The 16339-nt window shown below is 53.8% G+C and overlaps 4 protein-coding genes across 4 annotated transcripts; 3 read left to right on the top strand and 1 right to left on the bottom strand.

The window, feature by feature from the left end:
• Positions 1-356: 356 nt before the first annotated feature.
• Positions 357-3340, bottom strand: EsH8_VI_001156 (uncharacterized protein; the record flags this gene model as incomplete). The annotated part of the gene is made up of 4 exons (XM_083272409.1): positions 357-725; positions 779-2527; positions 2579-3080; positions 3240-3340. The coding sequence occupies 4 exons, from the start codon at positions 3338-3340 to the stop codon at positions 357-359; spliced, it is 2721 nt and encodes a 906-aa protein (XP_083127583.1).
• Positions 3341-6412: 3072 nt separating this feature from the next.
• EsH8_VI_001157 (Dip2/Utp12 family-domain-containing protein) lies at positions 6413-7609 on the top strand (the record flags this gene model as incomplete). Its single annotated transcript, XM_083272410.1, has 1 exon — positions 6413-7609. The coding sequence occupies one exon, from the start codon at positions 6413-6415 to the stop codon at positions 7607-7609; it is 1197 nt and encodes a 398-aa protein (XP_083127584.1).
• Positions 7610-8422: 813 nt separating this feature from the next.
• Positions 8423-9388, top strand: EsH8_VI_001158 (CE1 family esterase; the record flags this gene model as incomplete). Its single annotated transcript, XM_083272411.1, has 1 exon — positions 8423-9388. One exon carries the CDS (start codon positions 8423-8425, stop codon positions 9386-9388), a length of 966 nt encoding a protein of 321 aa, XP_083127585.1.
• Positions 9389-10556: 1168 nt separating this feature from the next.
• EsH8_VI_001159 (uncharacterized protein) lies at positions 10557-14136 on the top strand (the record flags this gene model as incomplete). Its single annotated transcript, XM_083272412.1, has 2 exons — positions 10557-13412; positions 14083-14136. The coding sequence occupies 2 exons, from the start codon at positions 10557-10559 to the stop codon at positions 14134-14136; spliced, it is 2910 nt and encodes a 969-aa protein (XP_083127586.1).
• Between the last annotated feature and the right edge of the window lie 2203 nt (positions 14137-16339).

Below are 16339 nucleotides of genomic sequence, written 5' to 3' on the forward strand. Positions count from 1 at the left end.
CGCTCCTATCATCCCCACTATTCTGTGCTCTGCGGTCCCTCGTTGAGCTCTTCTGACGCCACACAACTGGTGGCTTCTGACATGTGCGGCCATTTCGTTTCTACCCTGAGCCCATGGCATTATGGGAGGATAAGGTATCTGGGGCCATGTCCAGAGAGAGGCCTCGACGTAGAATATTGCCGAACCCCACGAGCAAAGTAATCCTATCATGGCCTGTCAGAATGTGCTAAGTGGTTGGGCACCAAATCCCAATGTTGGTAACAGGCACGCGGCGCAGTCATCCTCTCTCCTTTTTTCTCTCTCCGCACCTGGCACAAGGTTGGCCGAAACGTGTTCATGTTTAGCATGCCACGCATTTACTCTTCCTCCGAGTCTGAAGACTCGCTGTCATGATCATGAATAGGAGCCTCATTCGCGCGACCGGAGCTGCCGGGGCGATCTGGATCATCCTGGGGGTTCCCGTCGTACATGTTGCGAAGCCTCTCAAGCTCGGCAATGCGAGCTTCCTGTTCCTGAGCATTCATGGGCTTGTTCTTCTTGGGCTTGCTCTGCTTGGACGAAGACTTGGCGGGAGCACTGTTCGCGGGTGAAGCTTCACGCGGTGGCGCAGTTGCGAAACCTTGGCCGAAGCTGGGCAAAGCCTTCTTGCAGAGGTCCCACAGCTTGTGAAGGGCCTCGGTGGTAAGCTGGTCGATTTCCAGCTCAAGCTCACCGCTGCTATTTTCCTACAAAGTTGGTCAGCAAAGGACGTCAGAAACATGCAATGGGAGTCTCATACCGATTGACCAGTATCTTTCTTGATGATGTCGATAGCACGTTCGATGTGGGGGCTCTCGAGATCATTGATGGCATTCGCAATTGCATCCTTCTCGGGTTGAGTCATGTTGCGTTGTTTCGGTTTCTTGGACACGCCACCGCTGCCACCCTTCTTGCCAACGGGAGGGGCAGCGGCTGATTTCTTGCTAGGAGCGCCGCTAGCCTTCGTCTTGTTCGTCTTGGGCGGTTTGGCCTTCGTGCCCTTGGCGGGTTTCTGAGCCACCAAGTTCTGCTTCTCCTGCAAGATGCGCGACCTGATGGTGTTCAGCACAGATTGTTGAAGATCAATCATGGCGTCACTGGCAATGTCGGCCGTCTTGTAGAGTTGAGTCAGCTGCTCCGTCTCTTCCTGGAGACGCTTCTCGAGCATCTGAATCGTCTTGTTAGTCGCATTGTCGACCGTTGCGGCAGGAGGCTCCTCCTCCTCTTCCTCTGCATCATCTTCGCTGTCGCGGCTTGATCCGTCGGATATAGGCTTCGCCGGAGTGTGCTTGGTAATCCACTGGTCCTTCTTCGACCATAGGCTCCTGAAGATGTGTTCCAGCTCCTGGCCTTGCTCATAAACTGGCTGCCCGGGGCCATTGAACTTGTAGCAGTTCTTGAAAACTTGCTTGACATCTCCCTGGAACTCCTTGGCACTCTGATAGTCGTAGTTCTTGAGTTTGGCCATAATCGTCCCCAAGTCCATGGGGCGCTTGATGATGGTGAAGTATGTAGGAATTGCGAGCGCAACGGGGTCGACGGGGTGGAGGAAGGCGAAGTTAATATTGGCATTCTTGGGATCCATCAATTCACTCAGAACCTCGTAGCAGAACTGAAGTTCGATGGGCAACTTCTTCCTGTTGAAATTCTTGGCAGAGTAGTCTGGGTCGCGGTTCTTGGTAGGCTGGATAGCGCGCTTGGGTCGGTCCAAGTCATTCTGTGTCGAGGCACGGCGAACCTGCGGCACGCCTCCAGGAGGAACTGCGTAGGCCTCCGCTTCGGCCTTCGCCGGAGGGCTCGCGGCAGTAACACTAGGCTGCCTGCGGACGGGTGGTGGGGGGGCCGATGTCCGAGACTCGGAGTGGCGCGAGGGCTTCGGCAGCGGTTTCGACTTTGCGGGCTCGTCGGAGGGTACGTCACATACGCGATTCCACGCCAGCTTAACAACACTAAGCGCGGCGAATGTAATTTCGTTGTTGACACCATTGAAAATCACAGAGTTCTTGTAAATCAAGCCCAGTGCGTCCTTGAATTGGCGTAAGGAGCTGAATTTGTTGTCGCGAAGCTTTCGCTCGAGCTCGCCAATGTCCATCGGGTTGTTAACACGCACGACATAGCTTTCGGCAAGACTGGGCCACATTTTGACGACGGCATCCTTGAAGTGGGCACCATGCTTGGTCTTCTTCACGCCGGCCAACACCTTGCGGAACTCTCGCGTTTGGTGAGCCGTGAGAGGTCTTGGATCGCGTTCGGGGTCGTTCCAGAGTGGAAGATCATCGAGAGCCGACTCGCCCTTAGCCAGGTCGTCCTGAGCGCCTTGCGGTTTGACCTCCACTGTAGACTCCACGGCACCCAATGCCTGGGTGCCGTCATTTGACTCGGTCTTCGCGCGCTTAGGGGCGGGCGCGCCGTCGGCGCCATCGTCTTCCCTTTCTCTCGATACCTTGCTTGCCGTTGAGGGAGCCTCCGTCATGGACACGTCGGTATCCGCAGGCTTTGAAGACTTGTCCTTGTCATTGTCAATAGCCAGTTGCGACATGCTTGCTGGGTGGAGATCTACCTCTTGGCCAGCCGCAGCGGCCGGAGCTGGTGACGATGCTTCCTTCTTCGTTCCGTTCACCTTCTGGTCGGCTTGGCTCATCTCAACGTCGTCCTTGGAGCCTGACGTGCTCTTGGAAGGCTCGGAGGCTTCCGCAGTCTTCTCTGTCGACTTCTCTTCCGCCTTCTCTTCGGTCTTGTCTGATGACTTGTCCTTTGACTTCTTCTCCGACTTATCCTCGGGAGCGTCGGGCATCTCAACGTCCTTTGTCGGCTCAGCAGTAGTCGGGCTCGCGGGCTTGCTAGACTCCTTCGCCTCATCCTTTGTAGACTTGGGCTTCTCGGACGACTCTTCGGCGTTTGCAGGCGATTGCTTTGCTGATGTATCGGCATCCTTGTTCTTGGATTCACTCACATCCACATCACCCGAGGTCTTGGACTCGTCATCGTGTTTGCCGTTGCCGTTTACTGTAGGCGACTTCTCAGACTCGGCCATCTTCTCTGCAGATGAAGGTGAAACGTGACTGCAAAGAAAGACAATGTCAGTCACAGTGCCTCGTGGACAAAGTGGCAGGGGTGCACAGGCGAGAGAGGGCAAAAGCAGAAGTTGAGAATGAAGGGGGAAAAAAGAGATTGTTACAAAAAAATTGACCAAACATGCGACAAGCACAAACACTACTCACCCGTTGGTTTCGGGCTTGGCCTCGTCCTTTGATGGTGTTGACTCGGTCGGCTTTTGATCCGAGGTGGCGCGTTCTGACTGAGGTGACGCCATGACTGCCATGTGGTATTTGCGATGTGGGCAAAATCACTGTGCGCGACGCGACATCAAAGCAGCGGCGCGCGCAGATGTTTATCGGGTAGCCGCGATGATGATAAAATGCCGAAAGACGATGTCGTTGAATGGAGTGTTGGGCGGCGCGAGAGTCTCGAGGTGAGAAGCGGCGGGGGTGAAGTGTAATGCGCAGGTCGTCAGATGCGACGGGAATCTTGGTGGGGATTGGTTGTTGCGCGAGGGAAGAGCGGCCGGGATCAAGGTTTCGAGATGGGGAAGGTGCGGGCGGGCGGGCGCAATTATATGGAAGCTACGCTACCGTCGCAAAGATGGAGGCAAGCTTGGACAGTTGGGTCGCGAGTCGGGACTGGGCGCGCGCAAGCAGCTCCGATGACAGTAAACCGGGGACAACGGTATCGCGATAAAAAACGATCGCGACGGGTCCGAGGGAATGTTCGCGAATGCGCCGGCGATGATTGCTGATGCGCAATTGGTTCTATCGCAGTGCGTCGCAGGTTGGGGCGGCTGGCAGATGCGGCGACGATGTGATGGTGGGCGAATTGGTTAATCCGGCCGGGGGCGCGTCGCGGGTGTGGATGGTGCCGTGGGATTTTGGCGATACGGGAAGGTGGAGGGACCTGGGCGGAGGAAATCGCGTGCACGTCAGTGGTTTTTGGCCGAGATGGCGGCGCGTGCTATTTATGAGAAAGCGAGAATTGGGGGTGGTCCCCGGAGAGCCGGTTATCTGGCCTTATCGGCGAGCGCGCAATCGCGGCTGCTTCAGAAGGGGGTGCGGCCTGAAAACAGTGGCAGCAAAAAAAAAATAGTGGCGTAGCGTTGGGTTGGGCAGGAAGGGCGAGAGAGGGAGGAGGCGGGAAGAGGTCAGAGAGGTGAGATGAGGTGAGGTGAGGTGGTCAGTGCGCCTGAGGGATCGACGACGGGGGGTGTGGTGGAAGCCAAGGAGGAGGTCAGTCAGGAAGGACGTCCGAGGGAAGGAAAAAAAAGAGGGAAGAGATCGTGAATTTGCGAGGAAATGGTTGGAAGAGCAAGTTGAATGAGAAGAGGCGGACCGGGGGGAGGGGGCCCAGAAGGTGACATAAAAATGCATATTTATGCACGCTGTGGAGGCACTAGCCAATGAGGTGACGCCTTGTCTCCCGGATCTGGACTAAAGGCGCGAGGCTGGGAAATGTGACTGGGGGGACGGGGGAACGGGTGGAATATTGAACGTGTGATGCGACGCGGGAAGCCGTGTTGGACGAGGTTGAGGACGGACGGGACCAAGGCCCGAATAAAACAGAATAAAACCCGCACATGCAAGCTCACCTGAAGCTACCGGGTCTCTTTTCCAAGCGCCGGTTTTTCTTCTTCCTCTTCTTTTCTCTTCGTTATGAAAAGAAAAACACGCCTCTGTGGTTGATATCTAAAAGACGCGCAAGGCAATATGTCAGTATCGGTAACACACGGAAAGGCTGTGGCTGAGCTCGTCGATCATGTAAGAGGTGATTGAGGCTAGTGGAGTGAGGTGAGTGGTGAGAGGTGAAGATGGTGTGGAACTGGGCGGATGCAATGAATGCCAGCGCGGCAGATTCCAAACATCGAGCAGCGACATCAGTTCGATTCGTGGGAAGTGCAGAGGCCTGGCTTGCAATAGCAATGTTTCTCATTTCTGAATATACACAACGCGATCCAAAATGCAATCAAGGTAGCCTGCACATGTTGGGCCTCACACAAGCGAGGCTAACACAACGCTACCCGTACCAGACAGAGAGAGAAAGGGAAGAGAGAGAGAGAGGGAATGAGGGTGGATGAAGATGCAAACGCGCAGCGCCGACAACAACACGACGCGATGGAACCAAAGCGAGGTGGTGTGGCTGGCAGCGAGTGGGCTGGGTTGGCATCGGCGGGAAACAAATTCGGTACGTACCGGAAAATGTGAAGCAGGCCAACCGCTGGCGATGGACAGGAGGCAAAGCCGGTCAGCTGGTCGGGGTCTCGTGACAGATCAGATGACTGCGAGCTTCGTGGAATTTCCAGGACTTTTACGCATCAAAAAAGCGCGACAAGCTGGATTCGGGGCCACTTCTTATTTGTAGCAACCCGCCAAGTCGCGCTGACCCCAGTCGCAGCTGGACGGTTTACCCTGGCCAGGGCATGCGACAGGGATAAATGGGCCCCTTTGAACCAATCAGTGAAGAAGGGTGGGGCATGTTGAGACAAATACGGCATAGCACAGAATGACGGTTCCAAGCCGGCCTGAGCAGCGCGTCAGCCAATCACCATGGCTCCACGCTCTGGATTGAGGGAAGCTGCTGCCACGAACCAATCACCCTCCCGTTCGCCGTCGTGGTCCGGGCGTGCTCTGAGCTTGAGGCTTCCGCGTTTTCGCGAATAGCTTCCATCAGAATCTTAGGCTCGACGCACAGCCACCGCGCTTCCTCACAGTTAGTGTATGGGGCTTCGAGAAGCTACACTCACTGTGAGCTGTCAAGCCTAGATAGGGGAAACCATGGAATAGACCGGCAAAGATATTGACGGATGGGGGAGGGAGGGTTTGAGCTAATGGAGTAGATGACTCTCTAACCATGGTTCGAGCCTCGACAAGGAGTGATGGGGGTCTAGACTTATTTCACACCCCGATGCCTGCGTGTTCTCTCTGCATTACTAAGTGCTCTGGCACACGAGACAAGAGAAGAAAATTTGACGGATGGAAACTGGCATGCGTCGAGGCCCGGATCAGCCAGGATCCAAAGCAAGCCACGTGACGGTCTTCCATGGCAATGGTCCGTGCGTCGAAACCGATCATTAGGTAAGCAGAACTTTGACTGCTCGGAATCCATGCCTCGGCGATACCATAGTCCGATCACCGACGTCCTGAACGCGAACCCCACAAGCAGCCTTATGTCAGCATCTTTCCCCCCCGCGGGCGGTCGTGTGCGCGCCAGTGGAAGAAAAAAATTGGCAACCGGCAGAAAAAAAAAGTTCAGGCAGGTCTCCCGCTGTTAGAGGAGAGTACCTCGATCACGACTTTTTCCACCTTTTCCCACCCACCCCATTCCTCCAAGATACCCAATCCTCACCATGTCTACAAGGCGACGATCTTCCGGCAAATTCACGGCCCCGGTCGTCAAGTCGACTGTAAAGGCTCCCAAGACGACAATTGACGAGAGCAGAGCGGCCGTCTCCGCGACGGATTCCCTACAGGCCGCCCTGAAGGGCAACAACGAAGCGATTGAGATTTCTTCCGACGAGGAGAGCGAAGATGACGCTTCAGATGCCGAGATGGAATCACCCGACGCCGAGGCCGGCGACGCAAAGGAAACCGTGAACGGGAAGGAGGATGCGGCCGAGAAATCAACACAACCCAATGCCCAGGCCGAGGGCGCAGAGTCTGATGAGGAGGCAACGTCGCCCACCTTTGGCGAGCTGCTACGAGGCACAATCGACGTCCCCGCCATCCTGTCGCAACAAGGAGAATCCAGCAAGGCCGTCGTTCCGCAGTCGTCAAGAAAGAACCTTGCCGCTCCGTCGCTATCCTCTCTGAGCACCGTCCTTACCCAGGCCCTCAAGACCGAAGATACCGACCTCCTCGAATCCTGCCTGCAAATCACCCACCTCGAGACCATTCAGCAGACGATTGAGCGCCTCGATAGCAGCCTTGCCGGCATTCTCCTCACCAAGCTCGCCTCCAGATTCCACAGACGGCCCGGCCGTGCAGGCAGCCTCATGACCTGGGTGAAGTGGACTCTCGTCGCGCACGGCGGCGCATTGGCCGTTCAGCCTAAGGTGCTGGAGCGGTTAGTATCGCTGCAAAAGGTTCTCAGCGAGCGCTCGCGAGGCCTGCCGAGCCTGCTCGCCCTCAAGGGCAAGCTGGACATGCTGGAGGCGCAAATGCAGCTCAGAAAGGGACGGCAACGCAGGGGCGGCGTGAACCAGCTCGAGGATGGAGATGAGGAGGACGAGGAGGAGGGCGCCATCTACGTCGAGGGCGAGGAGGACGAAGACGCGGATGTCGACTCAAGAAACGCCCTTTTGGGAGACGATGATGACGATGATATGCCTGCCACAAACGGCATCATTGGTGACTCGGATGACGACGATGAGGATGAGGACGTTGCTGCGGCGGAGGACGAGAGCTCGGATGAGGACATTGTCGATGAGGACGAGGTGGACCACGATGATGTCGAGGATTCGGACGACGACGATGACAGCGATGCGGAGGCCGCGCCGCCGGCCAAGGTTCAGAAAACTGCTTCTTCATTCGCCAAGAGAAAATGAGGCCCTAGCTGCCTCAGATGTCGCGATTCATAGAAGGAGAGGGGGTAGAACGGCACATAGACTTGGCTTGGCCGACAATTGACATAATATTGTGCAATAGGGCAACAAAAAAAAACGCGTCGTACGGAGTTTTTTGGTCAATCAAAATCAAAGGATATTTGGCAAGAAGCGCCTGATCAAGCAGTGATTTTCGAGTTTCTTCTGTGATGGCCATTGTTACGAATTGCAATGTTCGTTGCCTCGTGTGGGGGTTGGCAGCGGGCGTACTGTGACACTCACACTAACATGGATCAGGCTTTTGAATCGCCGCATCGCCGCCCACTTGAACTCCCCGAAAATCCGGCCAATCCCATCCAAGGGCAGAGATCTTCGGATCTTTGAGAGTGGAGGTTCGCGAATCCGAGTCGCAAATCCTCGGACGCCTTCAACCGACGAGTCCGTCCCGGCTCACCGGCTCTCCATGGCTCCACATTCCCGCTTTGGGAAACGGAGGCACGAATCTCCATGTCCAGATCCACCGGCGATCCTCTCTCCAACCACGTTCCCTCCAACCAGGCGCAGGAAATGCTACCCTCAATCAACCCAATTGACGCGCTGGCCAGTGAGAGGACCGCACCATGAAGAGCCATCAGATGTTACCCCTTCTTTTACCGTGTAGCGCATGCTCGGCATCGCGGGGGTGGAGGCCGGGGGCAGCTAGTGACAAACTCATAAAATGAGCTCCAACCCACCCCAAGAGCCAATCTCACTCAATTTCTTGGTATGTTCCTCAGATCTCGATTGTAAAAAGCCCGTGACCAGGACTCTCCCATTATGCGGTTCTCAACCTGGGCGGCCGCCGCCCTCCCCGCCCTCGCCTCCGCCGCCTCCCTCCAACAAATCCACGACTTCGGCCCCAACCCCACAAACGTCTCCTTCTACCTTTACGTCCCAGACTCCCTCATCCCCAACGCACCCCTCCTCGTCTTCCCGCACTGGTGCCACGGTACCGCCCTCGACGCCTTCAACTGGAAGCCCTGGCGCCCGCTCGCCGACGAGCTGGGCTTCGTCACAATCTACCCCTCGACCCCCTGGACCGCCGACTACTGCTGGGACGTCTCCTCCCCGCAGACGCTCTCGCACGAGGGCGGCGGCGACTCGCTGGGCATCGTGAGCATGGTCCGCTGGACCCTCGACAACTACGACGTCGACCCGGACAGGGTGTTCGTCACGGGCGTCAGCTCGGGCGCCATGATGACCAACGTGCTCGTCGGCGCATACCCGGACGTCTTCGCCGCCGGGTCGGCGTTTGCGGGCGTGCCGTTCGGGTGCTACGCCGCCGACGGGTTCGCCGTCTGGTCCGACGACTGCGCCAGCGGGCGCATCACGCACACGGGGGCGGAGTGGGCCGCCATCGTCGAGGCCGCCTACCCCGGGTACGAGGGCCCGCGGCCGAAGCTGCAGGTCCTGCACGGCGATGTGGACAACGTGCTCAACGTGACCAACTTTTACGAAGAGATCAAAATGTGGACGACGGTCCTGGGCGTCGGGAGCACGCCGACGGAGGTCGTGGAGGACGACCCCGTGGAAGGGTGGACGAAGAGCGTGTATGGCAGAAGAGGCCTCTTCGAGACTTTCTTGGCCCATGGGATTGATCACAATATCCCTGACCAGGCTGATGAGGTTGTCAGGTTCTTTGATCTGGACTGTGTTGGCGAGAGTTGTTTCTCGCGCAAGTCGTTGCCGTTGCCGGGCTCTTGTGTCAAGAGACGTAACGTGATGAACGCGAGCCCATTATAACTTGTATAACAATAAACGTATCAGTCAGTGGTAGATGAAATGTTAGATTGCCTACTCGAGGGTACCATATGATTATAAACCTCAACGTCAAGCGAGGGTCGTGAGTTTACGATGTCTGAGTTTTGGCTCCTTCCCCGTCGCCTTGACGTGTGTCGAACAAGCTTTAGTAATTTCTTGATTCAACCTATCACCTTGCATACTTATAAAATGCTGACCATAGAAGTGCTCCCATACATTCTCAACTCATCCCGAGCATTGTAAAGGAAGTTCTTCTCTCGAGATTCTGCGAAATCATTGAAACGGTCTGTCATCCTTGGCTCCCTAACTACTCAACATGCTTAAGACTCCTTCTCCAGTCTCAGCCGGGGCAAGATCAAAGCTATGCAAGTAGTCGAAAAACATTTCCTGTAGCCCACTATGCTGCGGCAAGTCTAGTACACACGAAAAACGAAAAGTAGGTGGTGGTTTTCCATGCTCGAGCGACGCAACAGTCGAAACTCGTGAGGCTGCAGAATCCTAAGGGTATAGCTGATGGTACAGACATGACCGCCGTGTTCGATGCACTGTCCACTGTGTTTCGTTTTGTATAACAGCTTTCCGTCGGATTCCAAATGGGTCATTGATATGGTTGTGACGGGGCATTATTCGGGTGGCTGGCGGTACAAATAACAGGAAGATCCCGCGGTCGCCCACAAGGAACGGAGCTCAACCACCACAATTTCATCTCCCCGGAAGGCTTGCCTTCGGGGATCGACCGGGCTGATTTGGCTATGGCTTCACCTATTACATAGAGAATCCGTATGATGGGATTTAGGGCCCCATTTTCGGTGGTCTGGCAACCCGGTTTAGAGTTTACATACTCCAAGATGCCCTTCCAAAGTACAGTTGGTTTCAACGCGGGCCCGGGGAATTCGATTTGTTCAGTTGTCGATCCGAATGACATATATCAATTTATAGCAGATTTAATGCAGTGAATGAGGCCTGGTCGCAACGCCGGAATTCGTGTGTTGCCACTTGAGCTGCAGAGCGACCCAGCCTGGCTTGGCCTGCAGGCAGCCCCAACATGTGTTTACTCCATCCAGCCTGATCGGGCAGCCTGATCGGTCCATCCTTCAACATCATCATCGTCCACCTTGTCGCCAACACCGCTAGACCACAACCCATCATCATGACCACCCGTCCTAGCCGCCGCGAAGAGTTTGAGATTGCAGTGGTGTGCGCTCTGCCTCTTGAATATGATGCTGTGGCGCTTGCTTTCGACGAATTTTGGGGCGATCACAGCGACATGTACGGAAGAGCGAAGGGCGACCCGAACACCTACTCGAACGGCCGAATTGGACGGTATAACGTCGTCCTGGCGCTGCTTCCAAACATGGACAAAGAGAATCCGGCGAGCGCTACGGCCCGCCTGCGATCAAGCTACACGGGCCTAAGGCTAGTCTTTTTAACCGGGATTTGTAGTGGGGTGCCTAGTCCTAGATCTGACCAGGAGATCGTTCTGGGCGACGTTGTTATAAGCACGACGATCGTTCAGTATGACTACAGCCCACAGCACCCAGACAACTTTACCTTACGAAATACTGTATATGATAATCTCGGCCGATTCAACAAAGACATCCGACCCCTGCTGGCGACGTTCCGGACAAACGTTGGGCGTGAACGGCTTCAGCGCGGCGCTTTGCAGTTCCTACGTCAGATCCAAGAGAACGCTGCTGGGGAGAGAAAACAGCAGGCGAGATACCACCGTCCTAATGCGTCCGAAGATAACCTTTTCAACCCAGAATATCAGCACAAGCATCTGGATCCATCTGATTGCGGGTGCGTTGAACACGCATGTGAGGCGGCTCAGGCTGCATCCTGCAACGAGCTCCGCTGCGACACTGCGCAACTAGTATCCCGGGAGCGGCTCGATACAATCCAAGACTCAGGGCAGCACGACAAGAAAGGCGATGACCAGTTGAAGATTCACTTCGGCTGCATCGGCTCAGGCAATGTAGTGTTGAAGTCTGGGGAAGACCGCGACAGGATCGCTCGGAAGCATGGCATTATTGCATTCGAAATGGAGGGAGCCGACATGTGGGACGACCTGCCATGCATCGTCGTTAAGGGTGTTTGTGACTATGCGGATGGCCACAAGAACAAGAGGTGGCAAGCATATGCGGCCGCAACGCCAGCATCCGTGTTGAAGGCTCTTCTGGCACGCTACGTCCAACCGGATAAACCAGCGAGCGATCACAGCAGCGCAGGCACATCGCCCACACAGTCCAGCAGCTCAAGGCCTATTTTCCACGGGCTCACCACCGGAAAGTATGCGATAGGTGGGCAGCATGTAAGCGGGGGGGCGACGAACATAACGTTCCACGCCCAGGGGAGAAATGACGAGGCAGAGAAGCTCTCGACAGAAGTGCTAGGGCTATATCACGAGGTTCTTGACAACAGACAACTGGACACCATTAGGAGTCTGGCTAATCTCGCAGTAACGTATCACGACCAGGGGAGGTATGAAGAGGCACAGAAGATCGTGACAGAAGCGCTTTACGTATCATCATTGAATGGCCATGTCGAGGTTGTTAAGTTCCTTCTCGAAAGGGGAGCAGATGTCACAGTCGCCACCAACGACGGGCGGACACCACTTTACACAGCATCACAGAACGGTCATCCTGAGATTATCAAGCTACTTCTTGACAAGGGAGCAGATATCACAGTTGTCACTAAGCATGGACAGACGCCACTTCACGCAGCATCAGAGAACAGTCATCCTGAGGTTGTTAGACTCCTCATTGAGTTGGGATCGGATATCAACACCGCCACCAACAACGGATTGACGCCACTCCATCTGGCATCAGAGAACGGTCATCCTGAGGTTGTTAGACTCCTCATTGAATTAGGAGCAGATACCACAGTTGTCACTAAGCATGGACAGACGCCACTTCACGCAGCATCAGAGAACAGTCATCCTGAGGTTGTTAGACTCCTCATTGAGTTGGGATCGGATATCAACACCGCCACCAACAACGGATTGACGCCACTCCATCTGGCATCAGAGAACGGTCATCCTGAGGTTGTTAGACTCCTCATTGAATTAGGAGCAGATACCACAGTTGTCACTAAGCATGGACAGACGCCACTTCACCTGGCATCAGAGAACAGTCATCCTGAGGTTGTTAGACTCCTTGTTGAGTTGGGATCAGATATCATCGCCGCCACCAACGACGGGCGGACACCGCTTTACATAGCATCACAGAACGGTCATTTTGAGGTGGTCAAGCTACTCATCGACAAGGGAGCAGACATCGCGACCGCAACCAAGAAGGGGCGGATACCGCTCGATGCAGCCTCACTAGGCGCCTACTATGGCAACGCTCTTCAGGCTGCATCCCGTGCAGGCCATGAAAACATCGTACAGATGCTCCTCGGCAAAGGTGCAGATGTTAGCGCACAAGGTGACAAGCATGGCAAGACCCTTCAGGCTGAATTCCGTGGAGGCCATCAAGCTCCAGAGACTAAGGATTTGGGCGTTTGCGAGCAGTTTGCTGAAATCTTGTATGGCGACGCGCAGATTCAGGCATTCTGCAACAAAGTTCTGAGATCACACGATTCCGATATTTTCCACCATAGGTTCAACAAGATTATCATGAGATATCTTCGAGACTTGCGCCGAAGCACCAAATCCGATCTCTGTCTACGGATAATCTGCATCCTAACAAGAATGGAGCGACAACGCCAAATCACCAAATCAATTATCGGTCTGGCAAATGCAAATGATGGGGGAAATGATGAAGCCAGGAGGCTAGAATATGAGGTACAAAGGTCTAGACTTCAAGAGGGCAAACAAGCAGACCATGATTCCACCGAAAATCATGGCCCTGAATTTGGAAAGGTCGAGGTTGAAGTACTTCGCTTGACCGAGTCTGAAGAGTCTGACCAAGAGGTTGAGTCGGGCGAATCTTCTGATGATAGCGACGTGGAGGTCGTGGGCTCACTTCAAAGAGATGAGATCAAAAGCGTGCCAAACCTCAACCTGGTAAAGGACTATTTTTCAAGTGGCCAGCCGTTTGATTCCCTGAAATATCGTCTGGAGTATCTTTCCAATCCGCCGACCAATATCCCAGACGCCTTAAAAACTGGAAGCACCGGGATGCTTGCTATATTTCTAGAAAGGAGGTTTCGTCGACTTGCCACAGGGGATTATGATTGGCTTTCTGATCTCAAAGACATGGGCTACTCCTATACTGATATTGCGGACCTACTCTACCAGAAGTTTCACGACGGTCATTGGATATATTTTGACTCCAACCTCCCTCCGTCGAGTTTCCGCTTACCGGCACCCTCAGCGAACCATCTCGAACGATGTGCACATATGTCTCTTAAAAATAAGACCACAAGGTCTCGTGCTAAGCTCCATTTAGAGCCGTATGGAGCAGCAGAGATTGAGAGGAAGATTGAGGAGCTTTGCGGATTGGGCGGGATTGCCCCTGATTCACGGGATCCTTCTCTGTGGAACGGTACAGTCGAATTTGTTAAAGATCAAGGAAGTTTGATCGCGATAATAACACATTCAACTTCTCAAGAAAGCATTGAAGACACTAAAAATACTGTTTCTCGACTACTGCGCGTCGTGGAGAGAATCATAGGCGCTGCCATCACTCTGCAAGACGCAGGTCTTTGCTGCGAATCTTTCACAATTTTGATAGGAGTCGACCCTCATGATCAGAATGGACAGCATCAAGTATCACTACGACGATTAAGCTTTGAATTTATCGTGGAGGTTAATACGCAACTCCAAAGGCTTAATGACTACTTGGCAAGCAGTTTGAAGGTTGATGGAGCCGAAGCCTTCCAGGATATTTTGGCTGAAATACAGCGCCTATCGGACATCGTTGTTCACTCCTCCTCCCTCAACCCTAGGGTCCCCCTCTCAACGATAAGCGGCGACAGCCTGGAAAAGACGATGAATATGGTCTCTTTAGCTATCCAAGTCTTGGGCGTTGGACTTTTGTCCTACTCACAAGCCCATATTGGCGAAATTCACCCCTTCTTCCTCGACATGCCTCTCCGACAACTAATCCTTGTTGGGTTGGAAAGTTCTTCACTTACACCCGCTAAAACGACAACGGGGTTCAAAGTTTGCTTAACAAAGCTGACTTGTCTGCACGAAATGGTTGGGGATGAAGTCATGGTTTTCTATCCACTTTCGTATGAATCAGCTCCAGGCACAACCTTTGATGTGGCCGGAACTCTGGAAGATTTACTTGATACCTGGGGTCCTGGAAGGTTGGTGCATCGAAAGTCACAGCAAGATGTGCCTGTGGCAGTCGCAGTGCGCGGCGGTTTCATTGGTCGCTCTCTCTTGGGAAACAATCCTAGTTCACACCATTGGGACCGCAATCTCAAGCTGCTAGACTTGACAGTTCAGTTGGACTTGCAGCATGAAGTCAACATTGGCTCCCTCGTCCAAGAAAACCCTAATTGCAATAACGACTTTTTAAGATGTCGAAGGGCCTGTCGGCACTTTGAGCTAGGGACCCATCGGTCACACTTGCAGGCGTCTGGAGTTGAGTATGGGGTAGAAATCGGACCAGAATACTTGAAAGGGAGCATCGTCAAGACCATTAGTAGAAGACCAGCCGTCACCATCAAGGATAAGCGGATAAGCCCGGGAGCTGTGCCCGAAATGCTGACACAGCATCTTGATAAGCACTGGGGTGTTCGAGTGAGCTACTGTACAGGGCTGGCTCAAAGGGTTTCCCTGAGGCACTTGGTGGGCGACTTGTTTCCATATTTTGCAAAGGCCTTGCTTGGCGGCGAAGATAAACGCAGTTTGGCGGATCTTGAGGCAAACGGGAATCGCGTCGCGGAAAGATTCAGGGCAGCTGACGTGACTCTGGACACTCTCAGAGATTGGCTGACTGATTTACCAGCAAACAAGTACGACCTCGTCATGCGTATTACAATACGGATTCTTGAAACACTGAAGGACACTGGAATTAGTCCTTGCGGGCGTTTTTTCTCACTCGCTTGGCCAAAGGATGGAGAGGTTGATAGTTGTGTTCGGATTGGGCTCCAGAATGTTTCCGCTAGGTGGATACCGATACTGGCAGACTCAGACTCGTGCGCAACCTTTGCGTACGTCGCGAACGTCTGCCTAGAAAAAGATGATGTGGTGTGTGATGAGCAAGCTTTAGATGGGGTATACAAACTCCCTCTGCTGGAAACCGCAATTCTATGTCAAAGCCCGGGGTTAAACATATGCACACATTCAGCATTGCGGCACAAAGACAACTACTACTTCGAGAGGGCTAGTAATTTCCGATGGTGGGTGAGAGCGGAGAAGACTGGTGCCGACGAGAATACCCCAGTATCGCTCATCAGATTGGATAAGATCGAGCGTGCGCCCGCTATGGTACGGAGACTGATGGAATATGCACGAGCTGTGCCGAGCACGGGGCAAAAAATCGAGGAGCACTTTGTGAACGGCCAGAATGAAGTCGTATGGATTCTTTCAGAAAAGCTCCAATAATTGTCATTCTATTTTGATTTCTTTTTACTTGTATATAATTCATGTTCTTGTCTGCTTTTGTATGGTATTCTGAACTGCCGATTCCTTCCCTCTGTCTAGCTGCTGTCCACACAAAGAGTTCTAAGGCTTGTCTCTGATGGTATCTCCGACCACGATGGAATCACTCAATTTCTCGTGGTCGCTTTGCTCGAGGTGCTCATCCTATCCGCCGTATACCGATGCTCTTATCTATACCAGGCTCGTCTATGAATACTACTTGGATGGATCACAGTTTGGAGATTTGATGCTCTTGAGCGGCATCTTATGTAGCTTTCTGGGACCACTTGTCCATTCGCAAAGATCTGCTGACTTGCCGCATTGGTTTTCCTTGATTCACCACCAATACGAGTATCCTGCGATACCAACATCATGGCATTAGGAATTTTACGACT

This window comes from Colletotrichum jinshuiense, chromosome 6 (assembly GCF_051148585.1).
Source record: "Colletotrichum jinshuiense chromosome 6, complete sequence".
Classification (NCBI taxonomy): Eukaryota; Fungi; Ascomycota; class Sordariomycetes; order Glomerellales; family Glomerellaceae; genus Colletotrichum; species Colletotrichum jinshuiense.